Source organism: Marmota flaviventris, chromosome 8 (genome assembly GCF_047511675.1).
Source record: "Marmota flaviventris isolate mMarFla1 chromosome 8, mMarFla1.hap1, whole genome shotgun sequence".
Lineage (NCBI taxonomy): Eukaryota > Metazoa > Chordata > Mammalia > Rodentia > Sciuridae > Marmota > Marmota flaviventris.
In genome coordinates this window covers 49422012-49439073 of record NC_092505.1, presented here as the reverse complement: position 1 = coordinate 49439073, position 17062 = coordinate 49422012, and the positions used below count along the sequence as shown (strand labels likewise).

Below are 17062 nucleotides of genomic sequence, written 5' to 3'. Positions count from 1 at the left end.
GTTTGAGTTACTGCTGGAGACACAGAAGAGTTAAATGAAATGCTCGTGGTGCCAGAGCTGTAAGCAACAGGAGCAAAATCGCTAAGCATTGATGGAGAGTTGAACTAAAGATCTTGTGAGTCTCTGTGTAATGTCCAGATGCCACAAAGGCAATACTGAGAAGTGCCTTCAGCATAGAGGCTGGAATCCGGGTGCCTAGATATGATTCCTAGCTCTGCTCATGCCCAACCACGGGCAATGTATTTGTTTGCTAGTGCTCCCATAGCTGAATTTTATGTTTTCATAGTTCTGGAAGCTGGAAGTCCAAGATCCAGGTGTCAACAGGGTTAGTTTCTGGTGAAGATGGTCTTCCTTGTTTGCAGATGACTACCTTCTCTCTGTGACCTCAAATGGCCTTTCCTCTGAACTCTTACACTCCTGGAATCTCATCTTCATTATATGTGGATATCAATTTTACTGGATTAATGTACTACCTCATGGCCTCATTTAGCCTTAATTACCTCTTTAAAGACCTTATATTCAAATAGATATGAGGTTAAGACTTCAACATATGAATTTGCGGGTGACAACCCAGACTATAATAGGCAAGTTACCTACCCCTCTCTGCCTCCATTTACTCTTCCATTAAATGGGGCTGTCAATAGGGTCTACCTCTTTGGAGGATATGCGGTGATATGTGTGAAGTGCTGAGATGAGAACTGCCTGGTATGCATGCATTCACTCCATGGGCATCGATTAACTTTTTACTATACCCTGCATCTCCAGATGTTTTGCATCTCCAGATGTTACAGATAACGAACCAACTAATCCACTACCCCCTCTCCATTCAGAAAACAACTATAAAGCAAACAAGCACCAAACCACAATCTCTCAAAATACATATGCTGAGTTGTTCTGAGGTGTCTTTTTCTTTTTTAAGGAAAAAAACATAGATACAATCTTTTTATGTCATATGACTTCACTAATTTGCAGCACTCCTTTTATTTATTTATTTCTGGTTAATATGTCCTAACAGTACTCAGATAATACACTGTGTGCAATGTCTCCAATGTTTAGAGAATTCTCCATATATCTTTTAGCTAAATCTCACATTCTAGCCAATGTCAATGTTTTTCAGCTAAGCAACATTGGATAGATTAGGTCAGGGTATAAAGAACATCAAATGAATCTGTCCAAAAAGGGGAAAGAAAAAGAGAAAAAACTGATTCGCAGAAAGAATGATATTTCACAAAAGTTATAGGTCTGTTAAGGTAGTGCAGTGTTAAAGTACTGCAGTGAGGAAATTTAGGTTACCATTACTTTATCTCTAATATGCTAAGTACTTCACCTTACCAGAGAGTTCATCAATCTAGCTTTGCAGGGTGCCCATCTCTAAGAGAAAGTATTCATTTTCTAGTGCCTTTTGGAATTTTGCAGTAGGCTACTTCTTTTATTTATGGCAAACTCAATACAACTTTTGCTTGTATGAGTGTGTGCTACTGAACATACAAGAGAAGTTGCAGGACTGGCCTGAATTTAAAATGACCATTATACTGCTTTTAAATTCCAAAGGTTGAAGTGCTTTTAGAAAAAGGCTGCGATAAGATAAGCAAGATAATCCAGTACATTCAAAAGTAAAATTTTGTCTGGCATTTCCAGGTTCAGAAAGTTCAAGATCACAGAAAATAAACAATGCCCAGTTTGTTCCTCTATTTGTCTTCACAGGTCAAACATAGGTCCTCTGTGTACATTCAACTTTGGAAATGCACTCTTCAATTATTTTGAGACCTATTCTTTTAGAGTTGAAGAATTAATCTGGTCAATTATTTTGATAAAGGGGAGGTACGTTCTGCTCAGCGAGACTTGAGTGAGTCCAGATTTGCTAGGCAAACAATTGATATTATTTACATTATAAGCCAATTATTTAATTAAAAAGGTATTATATATTTCTTCATTTAATACTTCAAACATTCATGAAATGTGACATTATTATTACTACTCTCCTGGGTAAAAGAGATTAGGTTCAGAGAGCTGCAAGGCAGTGACAAGCTGAGATCTGGGCTCAGGTCTCCAGCCTGTGGTCTTTCCATAATATATAATATCAAACCGAAAACTGAGAGAAGTTGGAGATGTGATCCCAGTTGACCATTTCATATTGGAACACTTTTTTTCCATTCCTTTGCTTTTCTTTTTCTCCAAAAAAAAAGTTGGGCTATTTGACAAGAGTCCTCAAAAGAATAGTTAACAAGAGAGAAGTCACTACCCTACTCTAAGAAAAATGATTGCTTAACTGTTGTAACTTTTACTTTGCCTGTAGAATTCTACTTTCTGTTATACAGAGTTATTGGGCAAGAGGTAAAGGGAACAACAGGAAATGAACTTAAACACAAATATAACTGATCATATTTGGTTTAATGATATCACTGAAATAATGATATTTCAGTGTTTGATACTTACAAATATCAAGACTAAGGTGTGCATTTGGTGCATTGGATAAACATTGGACTTGGGGAACTTGGGAGTTTCAATTGTCTACTTTGCTTTTCCCTTTTTAGGCATACAGTATGGAAGGCTGCTGGTTGTTGCAGAGTTTGACTTTGTGAATCAGATTCTGTGCTTCCAAGGGAGCAGAAATTATGAGAAAATGAATGTGTTTTGTTACGTAGTACAGAATTCAAGGTGATTTCCCACACACAAGTCACAAACACCATGGAACAACCTGTTGAAATAAAGAGGAAGGAGTCAAGATTTGGAGTGGGAAAACCTGGAATCAGGTCCCAGTTTTACCCAACTACCAATATCAGACTGGATCAAATAATTCTTATCCCTGGTCATGGTCATCCAATAATTCTTAGCTCTGCTCATGATTTCTCATCTGCAAAATAGAGATATGGGCTTTGGGGAACTGTGAGTCTAAAATAAGATAGCAGATACAAAAAGTTCACAGAAACTGCTAAGTAATCATATGAAATGTCGTCATTGATAGTATTTTAATTCACATAAGAGGATCAAGAGTAGCTGTCTTCTCATTTGTCCTCACTTGGTAACTAGAGGTTTTTAGTCTTTATGGATCTATTATAATTTGTATTCTCATCTACCAACAAATTATGTGCTTTCTTATCAAGTTTTTTAGTTGAGACTTTATTCTTTGGAAGTCTCAGTTCAGGTTGAATATATAAAGTGACAACTCAATTTTTTTTTTTTTTTTTTTAGCAAAATTTAGAATGGAGGAGGGGGTTGACTATGGAGGAGCCCAGCAGGGGTGTGGTGGATGGTTAAATTCCTGCTCTAATACTTGCCAAGCATCTTAATTTACTCACCTATAAAGTGGAAGGATAATTGAGGTAATTATCTCATAGGGCTTTTGGGCATTAAATGAAATCTGTGCCTATAATGTAGTGAGTGATAAATATATTTATTACTGCTGTCATTAGAAACTTGAAGTTCTTCTCATAGCAAAGCCCCTTTGATAGGGTCAAAGGCAGAGCTATGTAATACAAACTATGTCAAAGCATATTCTAGAGAGTTGGCTGCCTACTCTACCATACCTAAAAGTGTCTACCAGTTTAGTGGCTCAGTTATTGGAAAGTTAGCTCTCTGCAGTCACTCTTAGGCTCTGAAAATAAATCTATGTGAATTTTATTTGGTTTGATTTAGTCATCTTTCCTCTCACACAGGGTCATAACCCATTTCATTAGTTTTTCATAAATTAATACATTAACTTTCAAATTTCTAGTTAGTTTTCCCTCCTCTCCTCTTCCCTCCCCTGTTCCTTTGCTTTGCTCCCGCCAATCCATCTCTCTGTCCATCTCTACCTCCCTGCCTGATTGCCATCTTTCTCTCCGCCTCTCAGAATCTGTGCTAGACCTGGCTGGAGCACAGACAAGTGTCAGACACAGTCCCTACCTACAGCCCAAGACAAGTGACAAAGTGGACAAAAGGTAGACTGCTAAGAATCTCAAGTTACACCAGTGGTGTAGAGGAGGGATGGCTGAGGGAGATTAGGGAGGTCTTTGGGCTGAACCCCAAAGGCTGTCCAGGAGGTGGCCATGTCAGCACTCAGGAAGGGAAAGAAGGAATGTATTCCAAGCTGAGAAGGAGCAGGGGCAAAGGTACAGAGGAGGACCACTCTTGAGGAAGATGAATCGAGGAGATTTAGGACAACCATTTTGCTATCTCCTCCCTACTTTTAATACTCAGATCAAATAGTCTTCAAGGAAAACCTGAGTATGTCACCGAAATAATTCCCAACTGTGATCTACATCCCCAGGCATTGATTTCCTGGGCTTGATTTCCTTTGCTATCTCGCTTAGCTCCTGAGGTTTATCAGTGGGTTTTATGTTTAGCCTTTACCCATTCAGATAATAACTACTGTCATTATCACTTTAGTGTCCAAGGGACCATTGTGGTGTTTGTTAATCTGGTGCTCTTCCTTCTAGCTTTAGTCTGTGATGAAGTCACCAGTGAACTGCAAAGGGAAATGGTTTCAATTAGGGTCCTACAAGAAGGGAACTTCTTGTGCTCACTTCAGCAGCATATATATATACTAAAATTGGAATGATACAGAGAAGATTAACATGGCCCCTGTGCAAGGATAACATGCAAATTCATGAAGCGTTCCGTATTTTAGGAAACTGAGACCCCACACAGTGTTCTTGAAGAAATTGGAGCGACATAACTCTCCTCCTTTGTTGATGACTTCTTATGGCATTTTACACACTATAGATGGTCACTGCCTTCATGTCCATGTTAGCTAACAGTGTAAGATGATGTCTTGTCAGTATGACTGTTTTGCTAAGCTGATTAATTCAGGCATACTTTTTTTTTTTTAAAAAAGGGAACTTTGGTCAATTGAATAATAAGGGACTTAAATATGGATTAGAAATATGCATAAAGTACCTTTCTTGGATTTCTTAAATTTATAGGTCTATTTCTATTTATCATAACTGATTAGGTGCATATATGAAAATGACACATCTGTATACAAGCAATATCTATCAAACAATTTGGCAGTATACATATATTAATTACTGTATTTGACAAAGGAAGATTAAATTAGAATGTGAAGCCTGGTTCAATGAAACAAAAGATGAGTGCAGCATTTCAGTATATATGATAAAAATAAAGGGAATTGACATGTCACATATTGAATGAATGAAAATTTTATTGTTGAAATTTACACAGAAACAAATTTATACCAAAGAACCCTATTGGACACTACATACCTTAAAATAAAGGAAATATAGGTTATTTTAGATGATTAAATTGGAATGATGTCATTTAAAAGTAGTATCGAAGCATTTGGAATGAATGGGACAAGCAACAGAGATTGCTTCATAATAGCGCATAATTTTTAAGGCTAAGGTACATTTGACCTCTGAGATGATTTTGTGTGTATATGTATGGGTCATAATCATTTGGTTACTCAGTTGGATTGTTTTTGATGCCCCCAAATGAAGCACAAATGTTAATTTACCAGTTGTTCATGACAGTTTTCTTACAGAAACATTGCTCTCTTCACAGTGTGGTGTAAAGTCCTTGTTTGAAGCATGCATGTTCCTTCTGGGGTGCTTGTTCAAGCCGACTTTATTTTGCTTCCCTATTGCTTCCTTCCAATTAGAAGTGCTGCAAACTTTACAGCAGCTTCCTTTCTTTGCTGGGCACTACCTAGTTATCAGAAGTTGTATAAAAATCTTAAAGAGGCACCTTTCATTTAGCAGTGAGAGTCACAGTTAAATGGCATTAGGTGTCTCTATTGTTTTTAAAGCTTATATAATTGTTCAGCATCACTTTTATACAAACTTACACAAATCTAAACATGTTTTCATGACTTACACTTTCACCTGAATATCCTGGGCTGGATTAAGCTTTGTTGTCATTGTGACCAACATGCAGGCCATGCGAGCACTGTCCTATCCCCTCGCCAATTAGCTGAAATAAATGTTCAACATTTGAAAAATAAAAGAGGTGGGGGGACCTTGGATCCTGGCTGTGCTAACATCTCCACGGTTACCTCTGGGCACGTTCATTCAGGCAGCCAGTCTTTTTTATCTGTTCATTTTACTCTCATGAAGGTGGTCTCTGGGCTCCACACTGAGGGGGAGATAAAAAACAATAAAACATGGTTCCACTTTCAAGGTGATCTGGAAGGACTATAGAGAATATAAGCAGAAAATAATTAGGAGCACAAGAGAGGAATGGTTAAAATCTTTTGGAGTTGGCATAGTGACTTTTTTCTTTCCTCCTGGTGGGATTGTAATCAAGAGACCCTCCTGAAAGAGGTAGACTTTCAGACAAGCCAAGAAAGATGGGGATGATTTAATTGATTTGGTTTGCTCACCTTCAGAGATCCACAGAAACCTATGGAATACTTGTTTTTCTTCTTGTGAAATTCTGCATGTGGCTGAAGCCCTGTGGACAGAAAGACAGTGGAGGAAAGTAGCCCTTAGCTGAGCATGTGCCTCCCGACTACAGATCCCTTAATAAGATGGCAACCCTGGGCTGGGGTTGTGACTCAGCGGTAGAGCACCTGCCTAGCATATGCGGGGTCTTAGGTTCCATCCTCAGCACCACATATGAATAGATAAAATAAAGGTATTGTGTCTAACTACAACTAAAAAAAAAATATTTTTAAAAAGATGGCAAACCTTTCTCCCCTCCTAATTCTATGCCTACCATCTTTCAAAGGCATATCATTTTGTCAAAAATATTCACTAACTCCATAAACTTACAGAATTATATTAAAACGATGTTTTTCAGATTGAATTTTAGCCTGAGGGATTCTCTTAACATCACCGGGGTTTTGATGTCTGTTTCCGCAGGATGAATTCCAAACTTACTCTTCGAAAAAGGTAGTGTGGATCCACCTGTCAACATTAAGCAGCACATTTGGTCTTACCCCTGATCACCCTCTCATTACAGATGAGGAGTTTATCATAAATAGAGCCATCAGAAAGCCAGACCTAAAGGTAAGTAAAGTTATGGCTATGGCTGATGCCAGAGAAATTTAACCTCCCCCCTTCCCATATATAAGGTTAAACTTGTCCATCACTGTACTAATTCTCAATCAACAGGATAGGACCTTGTAAAGGACGTGCACCTGAAACCACACAGAGCTCAATTCAAATCTGAGCTTCAGCTTCTAAGCAATGCAATCTTGTATAAATTTCTTAACTCTGTTGAACCTCAGGTTTCCTAACTATAAAAGAGTAATGATGCCTATCTCTAATATTAATTGATAAAATTTAACAAAGATCAATATAATGCCGGGTACACTAGTGGGTGCTCAACACATGTCAGCTATGAAGAGCATTGGTCCCTGTTTGATAATGTGTATAATAGAGTTAATCTTACAGTAAAGGTAATCATCCAGGAGTATTCCATGGAGTTTGCTCATATCTGCAAAATGACCTTATTTTTAATTGTGTCATTCAAATGGACATGGGTTACTCCCTTTTTGCTTTAGTTGTGACTAGCTAACATTCATATTTAAAATGCATTTTGTAAGAATCTTTTATATTTCTATACACTTAGCTGTTTAAATTAGTTTTATGAGCTCAAGTGTAATTTTTTTAAATAATAAAAAATCAATTACTGAGGAGTTTCTCTGTTGCCAATTGTTCCCACTCATTTGTGTTGACTGCCAAAATAAACAAAACCAAGAGGTCAGGCACCCTCCAGGGACAGATTGCCTCACCTCAGGTGGCCATTCACCTGGAGAAGTCCTGGGCCTCAGAGCTTTGTTGCCTGAAATTCTAGCTTGTTTAGTTGTATTAATAAATAAGGAGAGTAACTAAAAACAGAGTAGGGTCGAAGAGCATGAGAAGAAGATTAACATTAAACAGGGATGAGAGGTGGGAGGGAAAGGGAGAGAGAAGGGAAATTGCATGGAAATGGAAGGAGATCCTCAGGGTTATACAAAAGTACATACAAGAGGAAGTGAGGGGAAAGGGAAAAATAATACAAGGGGGACAAATGAATGACAGTAGAGGGGGCAGAGAGAGAAGAGGGGAGGGGAGGGGAGGGGAGGGGGGATAGTAGAGGATAGGAAAGGCAGCAGAACACAACAGACACTAGTATGGCAATATGTAAATCAATGGATGTGTAACTGATGTGATTCTGCAATCTGTATATGGGGTAAAAATGGGAGCTCATAACCCACTTGAATCAAAGTGTGAAATATGATATATCAAGAACTATGTAATGTTTTGAACAACCAACAATAAAAAATTAAAAAATAAATAAATAAGGAAAAAGACAATGAAGGCATTCTCAAATAAACAAACAATGTGAGGAAGGACAGAGGTCTTGAAATGAAGTTTAGATACGCCAGCATGAAGTCTTCATTTATCAGCTTAGCATGGGGGAGTTTGGCTGATTACTGCCTCCCTGAGGCTTGAGTTTCTTATTTATAAAATAAGAGTCAAAATCCCTTCTCTGCCTGTTTCTCAGGGCTGTGAGCCTAAATGTGAAAATGGATATTAAGGTGATCTCTGAATTACAACAGACTGTATTCTTAGGAAGGTTTAAAACTTTCACTAAAGTCAGAGGAAATGTCATGGGCTCAGCCATGATGACACGGATGGGAACGATAATTAAAACAGCGATCCCAATATGACAACCATTTATGGGAGTGTGGAAACTTTAATGGGGTATGTGGAGACTGCAGTAATGAACTATGTCAGGTTTTCAAATGCAGGTTAAGAGGAGACTATAAGGACCATTTTGTAGGATTGCAGGTAAAACTGAAATCCAGTACTTCACCTGATAGGGGTACACTGTTACATATTCCAACAAGAAATGAAGAGTGAGAATTGTGGGAAGAGGACATTTTCCAGATTACTGAGCAGAAAAGTGAAATTCACCCCACAAGAGATACTTGATCTCCTAGTTACTGTTTTCTAGTTTGAAGTTTCAGGAAATGGGCAAATAAATTTACGCCTTGCAAATGTTATACTTGACATCGATTACAAGTTTCCAGAAGCTCTGAGGGTGATGGCGGAAGCAGATAAACTCTAGGCAGAGGTGCTTACAAGGTCTACAATGGAGTAGTTCTTCTCACTCTCTGAGGAGTGACTTCAGAAATTGTCAGAAGAAAATGGAATCTGTTTTCTCACTTGAGGTGAAACTCACCAGGAACCTGTGTTCCTCATTGTTGCTGCCTTCATCTGTAGAAGTTTTGTGTCTATTATGTTTTATAAATTTCCCAGTCTGTGGCTTCACAGCCTCTTGGTGCAGGTTCTCTAACTGAGGCAGGGGACCTCACATTCCACCAGTGTGTCCTTTAACATTTTTCTAACACAATTTTCAAATATATGGAATTTAAAAAGTAGGCAACTCTTAATCTATACATCTTGAACCCCAAACTTAAGGGATTTTTAGATTTTCTTTTGAGACTAACTTGAGTCTTCTATCCTTTACAAGACTGAGTTTTGAAACCATGTGCGCTGGAGCTAAGATTCAAGCCTTGTGAGTGACATAATCACAGTGAACATTAGGTACAAAGCAAAAATGAAATTAGTGTCTGCCTTATCACAGGATGATAAGCTCTAAATTCTCAGAAATAGTAGCCATAATTAGTAACACTATTTGCAAAACTGCAGGGAATACCAAAAAGGAAACCAAGTTATGAGGCAAGAAACCTGAGGGTCCAACATGGACCATGGTAGCTAACATGCCTCAGGCTGATCAATTTTCAAATACTCTTTTTCCCTTTCAATTTGCAGTGTATGCGAAAAGTATCATCCCCAATGACAATAGGGTATGTTCTGAAATAATTCATTTTGCAACCAATCTCATTGAAGTACATTCATTCTGTAAAATTTAAAAATATGGCATCTAACACTCTTGGTAACTATCAAATATGTGTGTGTTTGTACTTATTGAGTAGGATTACCATTCATGTGAGGTAACCTAGGTCTTAGACCTTAGAGACTTAAACTCTAGTTCTAGTTGAGATGTGGTTTAACAAAGCATTCATTTGCTTATTTAATAAAAAAAATGTTTTGAGCAATTATTATGTACCAGCTATATGATCTTTTCAGTCTTTAACTACTCTGAAGAATCACCTCAGAAATTGTTAGAAGAAAATGGAATCCATACATACATACAGAATTTAGAGAAAGAAACTGAAAAAGAACTTAGGGAAATTTAGTAGAAGTTCTCAAGGACACAAATATCAGAGTTGCCACAAAAGAAAGTCTTGAATACTGTTCTTCAACCTTGGCTGTACGTTGGAATTACCTGCCCCAGGTACACTGCAGACAAACTAAATTAGAATCTCTTGTTATGGGACCCAGACAACAGCAATTTTTCAAGTTCCTCAGAAGCTTCAAACAAGGAACCTGAGGTTATAACCACATCATATCAATCATATGGCTTCACATCAATATGGAAGTTCCACTGTTTTCTCTCTGTGATTGGCAAGCTCACCAGTTCATGGGAATTCAGATTCATACCTAAAGTTTCTTACACAAATCTAAAGTATGAAAGAACAATAGTGATAAGCATTAATCCTCCTTTTTTTCCCATTACTAACACCCTCAAAGCCTCATTTTCTGGAGCATATTTTCTTTCAATAACTTCCTCTTTCCCCTTTAGTATCTGCTGCCAGCCTAATCTTCTTTAGTGCCACTTCTTTAGGTTACTGCACAAATCTATTGCCTGTGAGAGAAGGTTCCAGATACCTCATCCTAGCCTTGAAGGCTGCTCTTAATGTAGTCTTTATTCTGCAGTTGAATAGTGCTACCTTCTTGCCTCCTCCCACTCAACTATTTGTGCACAATTTCTTTGAAATTCTCTCTTCACTTCTCATCTGAGCAAAATCTTTCCAACCCTTCACTGCTGCAGTTCAGATGTCATCTCTTCCATGGGCCCTCTGTCATCTGCCCTCTCTATATTTCTACAACATTTTAAGAATATTTTTAAACTTAAAATATTTTCATTTCTTTGACATACACATACTAGACTATATGGCATAGTTTTCTTTTGGGAAATGTATTTTGTTTCCTTATTAGGATATAAGGTAATGGAATGTAAAGATTGAGATTTTGTTATTCATATATTTATCTGTATAGTAGGCCTGTGATGCATGTTGATTGATGATTTCTAATAAAAATGACATTTGTGGAGCAGGAAAGAATAGGATAAGTTTTAGAAAAGAAAATCTTAGTTCTAAGTATTTAAGTTCTATCTTTGCTTCTTTATAAATGCTTCTTTAGACACTGAATTGCTGCATATTCACCCAATCTACAAACTGGAGATTTTCTTAATACATTTTTCTTGCAGGTGAGATGCATAAAGGTGCAGAAAATGAGATACGTTTGGAATAACTTAGAAGGACAGTTCCAAAAAGTCGGGTAAGTTGTTTTGGCAAGTGCATTGAAAGAAGAAAAATGTTATCTCAAAAATGTTATTGCTAAATGCATCCTTCTCATTATTATTTTAGCTCGTTGGAAGACTGGCTCAGTTCTGCCAAGATACATCTAAAATTTGGATCAGGTCTAACAAGAGAAGAACAGGAGATTAGGTATCATGCATATTATTGTCTATTTTAGCTCAAAAGAACAGTTAGTAAAAAAAAAAAAAAGAGCTCAGTAAGTAGTTACCCTAATTGATTAATATCAGAAAAATCTGCAATGCTCTATTTAGCATTATTAAATTAAATGCTTTCACATACCTTATCTCATGCATCTTCAGAGCAACCGTGTGAGGGAGAACAGACCTCATCATCATCCCCACATAATAGATATGAAATCTGAGGCCCAGAGAGGTTTTGATGTCCCAAAGGAGGTCACACAGATGGGAAGAGAGAGAGAAAAAACTGAGTCCATACTTTCAACTGTAGGTTTAGCACTCTTTTCTGTTCTACATAATGCTTCTCAAGGTTACAAAAATAATAGAGTTGAGCCTATTTTGATTGTAATCAGGAAATACATATAATATCATGATAGTACAATTACACAGCAATTATGAAGCATCAGAAAAATGACATGCAAGATGTGTAGCTCTGCTGCTCCAAATCAATTACTAGGCAGAGAAGCAAGGTTTAGGAAGGGCACTGAAATGTCAAGAGTCTGTGGCTTTGAGCAAGTATTTTCTCTCTGGGCTCTAGTTTCCGAAGGATGAAAGTGGAAGAAGGATTCTATAAAGGTCTCACTGGTTCTAAATTTCTATGTATCTTACACTGCCTCCTGCCCCTTTTCTAGTACTTTCAAGATACCTAAAGCCTTGCAGCATCAACATCACCTGGGAGTTTGTTAGAGATGCAGAGTCTCAGAACACATCTTGCTACTATTGAACAAGAATCTGCATTTTAATGAGATCATACAAATTATATGTGTTTATATTAAAGTTTGAGGAGCACTACTGTAATACATTCAGCAAAGCTATTTAATCCCAGTGTCTATATGGAAGGCACAGAGAGAGTAGTTAGTGTTTTCAACAGCAAAATAACTCAGGAAGTTCCATTGCTCTGCATGATCAAAGAAGTGCATCTCAGGGTCTTCAACTGGAGAATGCAGAATTTTGTGTCAAGCTATTTTTGAGAGTCCAGGACCTTCCTACTCACATTAAAACATGATACAAAATCTCAGGAACTTTTGACTAAGAGGAATAAAATAAGGAAAGCATTTCCTTACCACTAAAACTATTCTGTCTTCGTGATCTCCCTCTTCTACTTTCATGGGAAGAGACAGAGTTGAAAAGATGCTAATCCTGAAACTAACTTGAACGAGATAATGGGTGTTAGGAAATACCCAAATTGCCACTTATGGAAATATTTAGACATTGGGGAGAGTCTAGTTCAATAGAAGCAAGATGATTATGTTTATTATTTTTGCACTTGGGAGCCTTCTGCTATTTTGAGCTGGGTGGGAGAGTTACAGAATAAGATAGGCTTATGTTGATGCCAGAAGTGAGAAAGGGGTCATAAAATAGGCCTTTTCTGAATGGGCAGGGAGTGAGCTTCCTTTTCCTTATTAGTGACTGGACGATCTGTGATCTCTCCCTGTAGGAGGCTAATATGTGGGCCTAATACTATTGATGTTGAAATCACACCTATTTGGAAACTGCTCATCAAGGAGGTAATTTCTCCAGGATTTTCTCTTTGCATTAGACAGGAAACAAAGAGGTTATGTTCTGGTCAAGCAATCAGGAGTGCTGCTTGTTAATAAGTAGCCATAAGTGGGAGATATTTTTTAAACATCAGGCATAGTTTCTTCAGATCTCTCATCTACCCTTTTCTTTAAGTTCCTCTTTTGCACATTGCCTGGGATAATATTAGGCTGTGATGCTTGTGTGTCTACTTATTATTTGATGACTGGATAAATATGGTTTTCTTTTCTTTTTTTTTCTTAATTCAATGCTGCCTAGCCTGTTTCAACTTTGTGAAACTAAAATTATATGTATTATGTACATATAAAATATACAAATTCTATATAAATAAATATGTTTATGTAGCACATATTTAGAAAAACCAATCATTTTCTTAGGCAACATATACAATTTCCTCAATGTCCAAAATTATAGGGAGAAAGAAAGCATCTGTTCAGTTCTACTGATCTCAATGTATATGTAAGAGACAAAGAAGAACTTGACCTTCATTTGCCAAGTTTAATTTTTTCTCTTGAATCCTATCTGGGCTTATCATTTTTCAAACCATAACCATATAGTAGTACTGTGGGTCTTACCCTGTACTCCACCTCCAATTATCCTTGCCTTAAAAAATAGGTTACTAAATTCAGCTGGATATTTTCAGTGAAGTTTTGAGCATGAAAGAAAGCAAAACAAATTGGTAGGAAAAGTTCTATGTGTTTCATCCCCAACCTGAAGCAAGGATTACCATTCTTGTTTTAGACAGATGCAAAACAACCAGAGGAAATTTGAGGAAGGGTACCAAATGCTTTTAACCAAAGCAGGATCACAGCTATTGGGGATTATATCTATTCTCTCTGAGTGTTTTAGATGCTCAGTTGTAGCTTACTACTTTCAGCTCAGCTCTGTACATATGGGAAAACGTGGTCTTCAACTCATCCATGAATGTAAACTCTTCAATGGCTTCAAATATGGCCACTGTGATGTCCTAGAGAAGAACAGTAGACTAGAAGGTGTTTTAATTGTGCCAACCTGAATGAATTCTTCCCCTTTCTGAAGGCCAGTAAATGTAAATGGGAGATGGTGATACCTCCTCTTTACACAACTAATGTGATGGTCAGTTTGATGATACAAGAGGAACTAGTTTGTAAATTGTAAAGTGTGGCAGTGAGTAAAAGCAAGTACTCTCGGGTTAGATTGTGTGGGTTTCAGTTTTGACAGCCACAGCTGTGTGACCTTGGGCAAGTTTCTCAATACTTCAGGCTCAGTGTCTTTATCTTTGTAATGGTAATAAGTCATGACTTCTGGTTAATAAGGTAATTATGGAAATAAAAGGAGCAAATTCAGACAAAGTTGCTTAGTGCAGTGTCTGGGATATGACTACTGACTAAATATAATAAGGAAAATGACATGATGTGGGGTGATTTATGTCATAGAGATGATTATGAAAACGGGTCAGTGAATAGCTATGTGTGAGGCCTAAATATCTCCCTTGTCTTCGTGTTTTATGTCTGCCAACAGGTTCTCAACCCATTTTACATATTTCAACTCTTCAGTGTCTGTCTGTGGTTTAGTGAAGACTATAAAGAATATGCTGTTGCCATCATAATCATGTCCATCATTTCCATAGCTCTGACAGTGTATGACCTCAGAGAGGTGAGTTTTCCCAGTAAGCCCATAGTCTCAGAAAGGGAGCATTAGTGCTTCATTAAAATTTTCTTGGAAAGGAGAATCATGAAATAGTCATTGCTCAGTTCAGATTTGGAATTATATAATGGCCAATGCTCAACAAGTTAGTTCTTTCTCTTCCCTCACGTCCCAATCCCTAGTCTTTCAGGTTATATTTTTCCCCGTGGAAGGTGGAGAAGTCTGTTTAATATTAACTTAATTTGAATATGCCCTTTATGTTTGGTTAGTACTCATTTGTCAAAGCTCCAACTCAATCCTTAGCTTCTTCATGCCTGAAACAGGGGATCTAGGGGCTGTTGGAAGAAAATCACATAGAACAGATTGGTTAGTCACACTACAAACCCATGAGAGCCAAGCTTATCTAGGAAAGCTTTCTATACATGTCTGATCAAGGTACTCTCCCATTCTCTGAAATTGAGGTTTCAAATCCAGTCTCTCTTCAGGTTTCTGGAATGTCCATTTTCCCATATTCCACTTTTCCTCTCATTCAGCAGATAATCTCACATCACAAGACGATGAAAGCCTAAGATAGGAATTTGCTCAAATCCCCCTTCTCCAACTATCAGATGAGCCATCTCTCCAGCTCCTGCTCTCTCTGTCCTCTCAGTGCAATGGAAGAAGTGCCCTCGGCCCACACCTGAGATACTGTCCTCTTCCACCTTCCTGGTGCTTATGCAGCCCATGATGACTCATTTTTTTCTGTCTCCACAAGAGTCTTCCCATCACTGTTTAGCACCCCTAACCTTCTTCAAACTGAAAAATAAAGTTCAAACAAAGCAACTCTTTATTCCTTCAGGGGCTGCTATGTCTCATCTTCTTTTACTGTAAAATTTCTTGAGTCTCTGTGCCTGCTCTTGCCATTATTCACCCTCCTCCTTCTTTTCACTCATGCTGAACTGGTTTTCTCTCACAACTCCACTTAAACAACACTATTTAAGGTTGACACTATTAACCTAAATCCCATAGATGGTTTTAATTTTTTTAAGTGTGTTTTTGTATGTGGGAATTTTATTGTTGAGTGCTTTCAACAACGTTAATCAAAGAATGAGTGAGGAAAACAGGAGAGAGAGAGGGAAGAAGGGAGAGAAATGGAAGAAAAATTGAACAGCAATGTGATTGCAAAAAAGGCCTTAGCTAATTCCAGTTCTGGGGACCAGAATCTTTCTTCAGAATCATCCTGAATCAAAGTCGGAGTGCCAGGTCGTCCGTCATATACCACATTGCAATGCAGCTCCCCCTACAGAGAGGTTGTGACCTTGGTAAGACAGCTTCCTAATGCCGAGAGCAACCTATGAAAGGCTTTACCAAGAGCAGCCCGAAGCCAATATTCCCAGCAGCTGGGGGAATAATTGCCTCAGACCTGGAAGGGGTATCTGGGAAGCACACCATAGTAGTAGTAATTTTTAAAGAAATCTTTTAAATTAACTAGTTGTTTTTCTTAATAGAAGGAGGCCATGATACATGTGGCCATGATAAACTTTCAAACAGAACAAAATAGTGTGAATGAAAATTAAGGACCCTTCCCATTAGAGGAACTTCCCGGAGTCCAACTCTCCTCTCAAGAGTGATCTATCAGGTGTTCTGTATACTTTTCTCAACATTAAATGCACTCCATTAATTTGTTTTTCAGAATGGAAGTACGCTATGTACACTGTTCTGCACTTGCATTTTTCAACCTAATATATCTTGATTATCTTTTTGTATCTGCACAAATATATTTTCTCTAGATCAACCACGGTCTTTAAAATGGTCTAATAGCTACTCAGGATAGGTACTTAGGGTGTTTCTAATCTTTTGCTACTAAACAGAGCTGCAATGAGAATCCTTGCACACATACCTTTTCTCACCTCTAGATCTATATGTGTATATGTACATCTCTACATATCCATATTACATATATAAGTTACAAACATGTAATTTGTATTACATATAAACATGTATGTAGTATATATATGCTTATATATCTATATTGATATGGAGATATAAAATTTCTGCAATTGGAATTAGTCTTGTGACAAGCTGGGTGCATTATTTTAATATATGTTGTCAAAATGCCTCTTAAAAAGCAATACCAATTTATACTCCTTTCAATAGTAGAGGAATGTTTCTTTCCCTTTGTCAATATAAATTAAATAGAATTTCATAACGTTAACAGCATGTTTTTCACCATGAGTTGAGAATTTCCTTATGCTTTAAACTATTTGTATATCTTCTACTGTGAAATATTTGTGTCCTTTGGTAACTTCTGTTGGATTGTTGTTTTGCTTTCTGATATTATAATCCCCAGAGGGAATCTTGAAAG

At 37.5% G+C, this 17062-nt stretch overlaps 1 protein-coding gene and 1 pseudogene across 1 annotated transcript in view; both read left to right on the top strand.

Moving 5' to 3' along the window:
• The window catches only part of Atp13a4 (ATPase 13A4), a 125562-nt gene that overhangs the window by 48188 nt on the left and 60312 nt on the right, over nucleotides 1–17062 (top strand). Inside the window, exons 3-7 of the mRNA XM_027936112.3 lie at nucleotides 6801–6947; nucleotides 11266–11336; nucleotides 11426–11506; nucleotides 12992–13061; nucleotides 14593–14727. Coding sequence (XP_027791913.3) covers nucleotides 6801–6947; nucleotides 11266–11336; nucleotides 11426–11506; nucleotides 12992–13061; nucleotides 14593–14727 — 504 coding nt within the window. The remainder of the gene's footprint in view (nucleotides 1–6800; nucleotides 6948–11265; nucleotides 11337–11425; nucleotides 11507–12991; nucleotides 13062–14592; nucleotides 14728–17062) is intronic.
• On the top strand, nucleotides 4515–4608 carry LOC114093404 (U6 spliceosomal RNA; annotated as a pseudogene).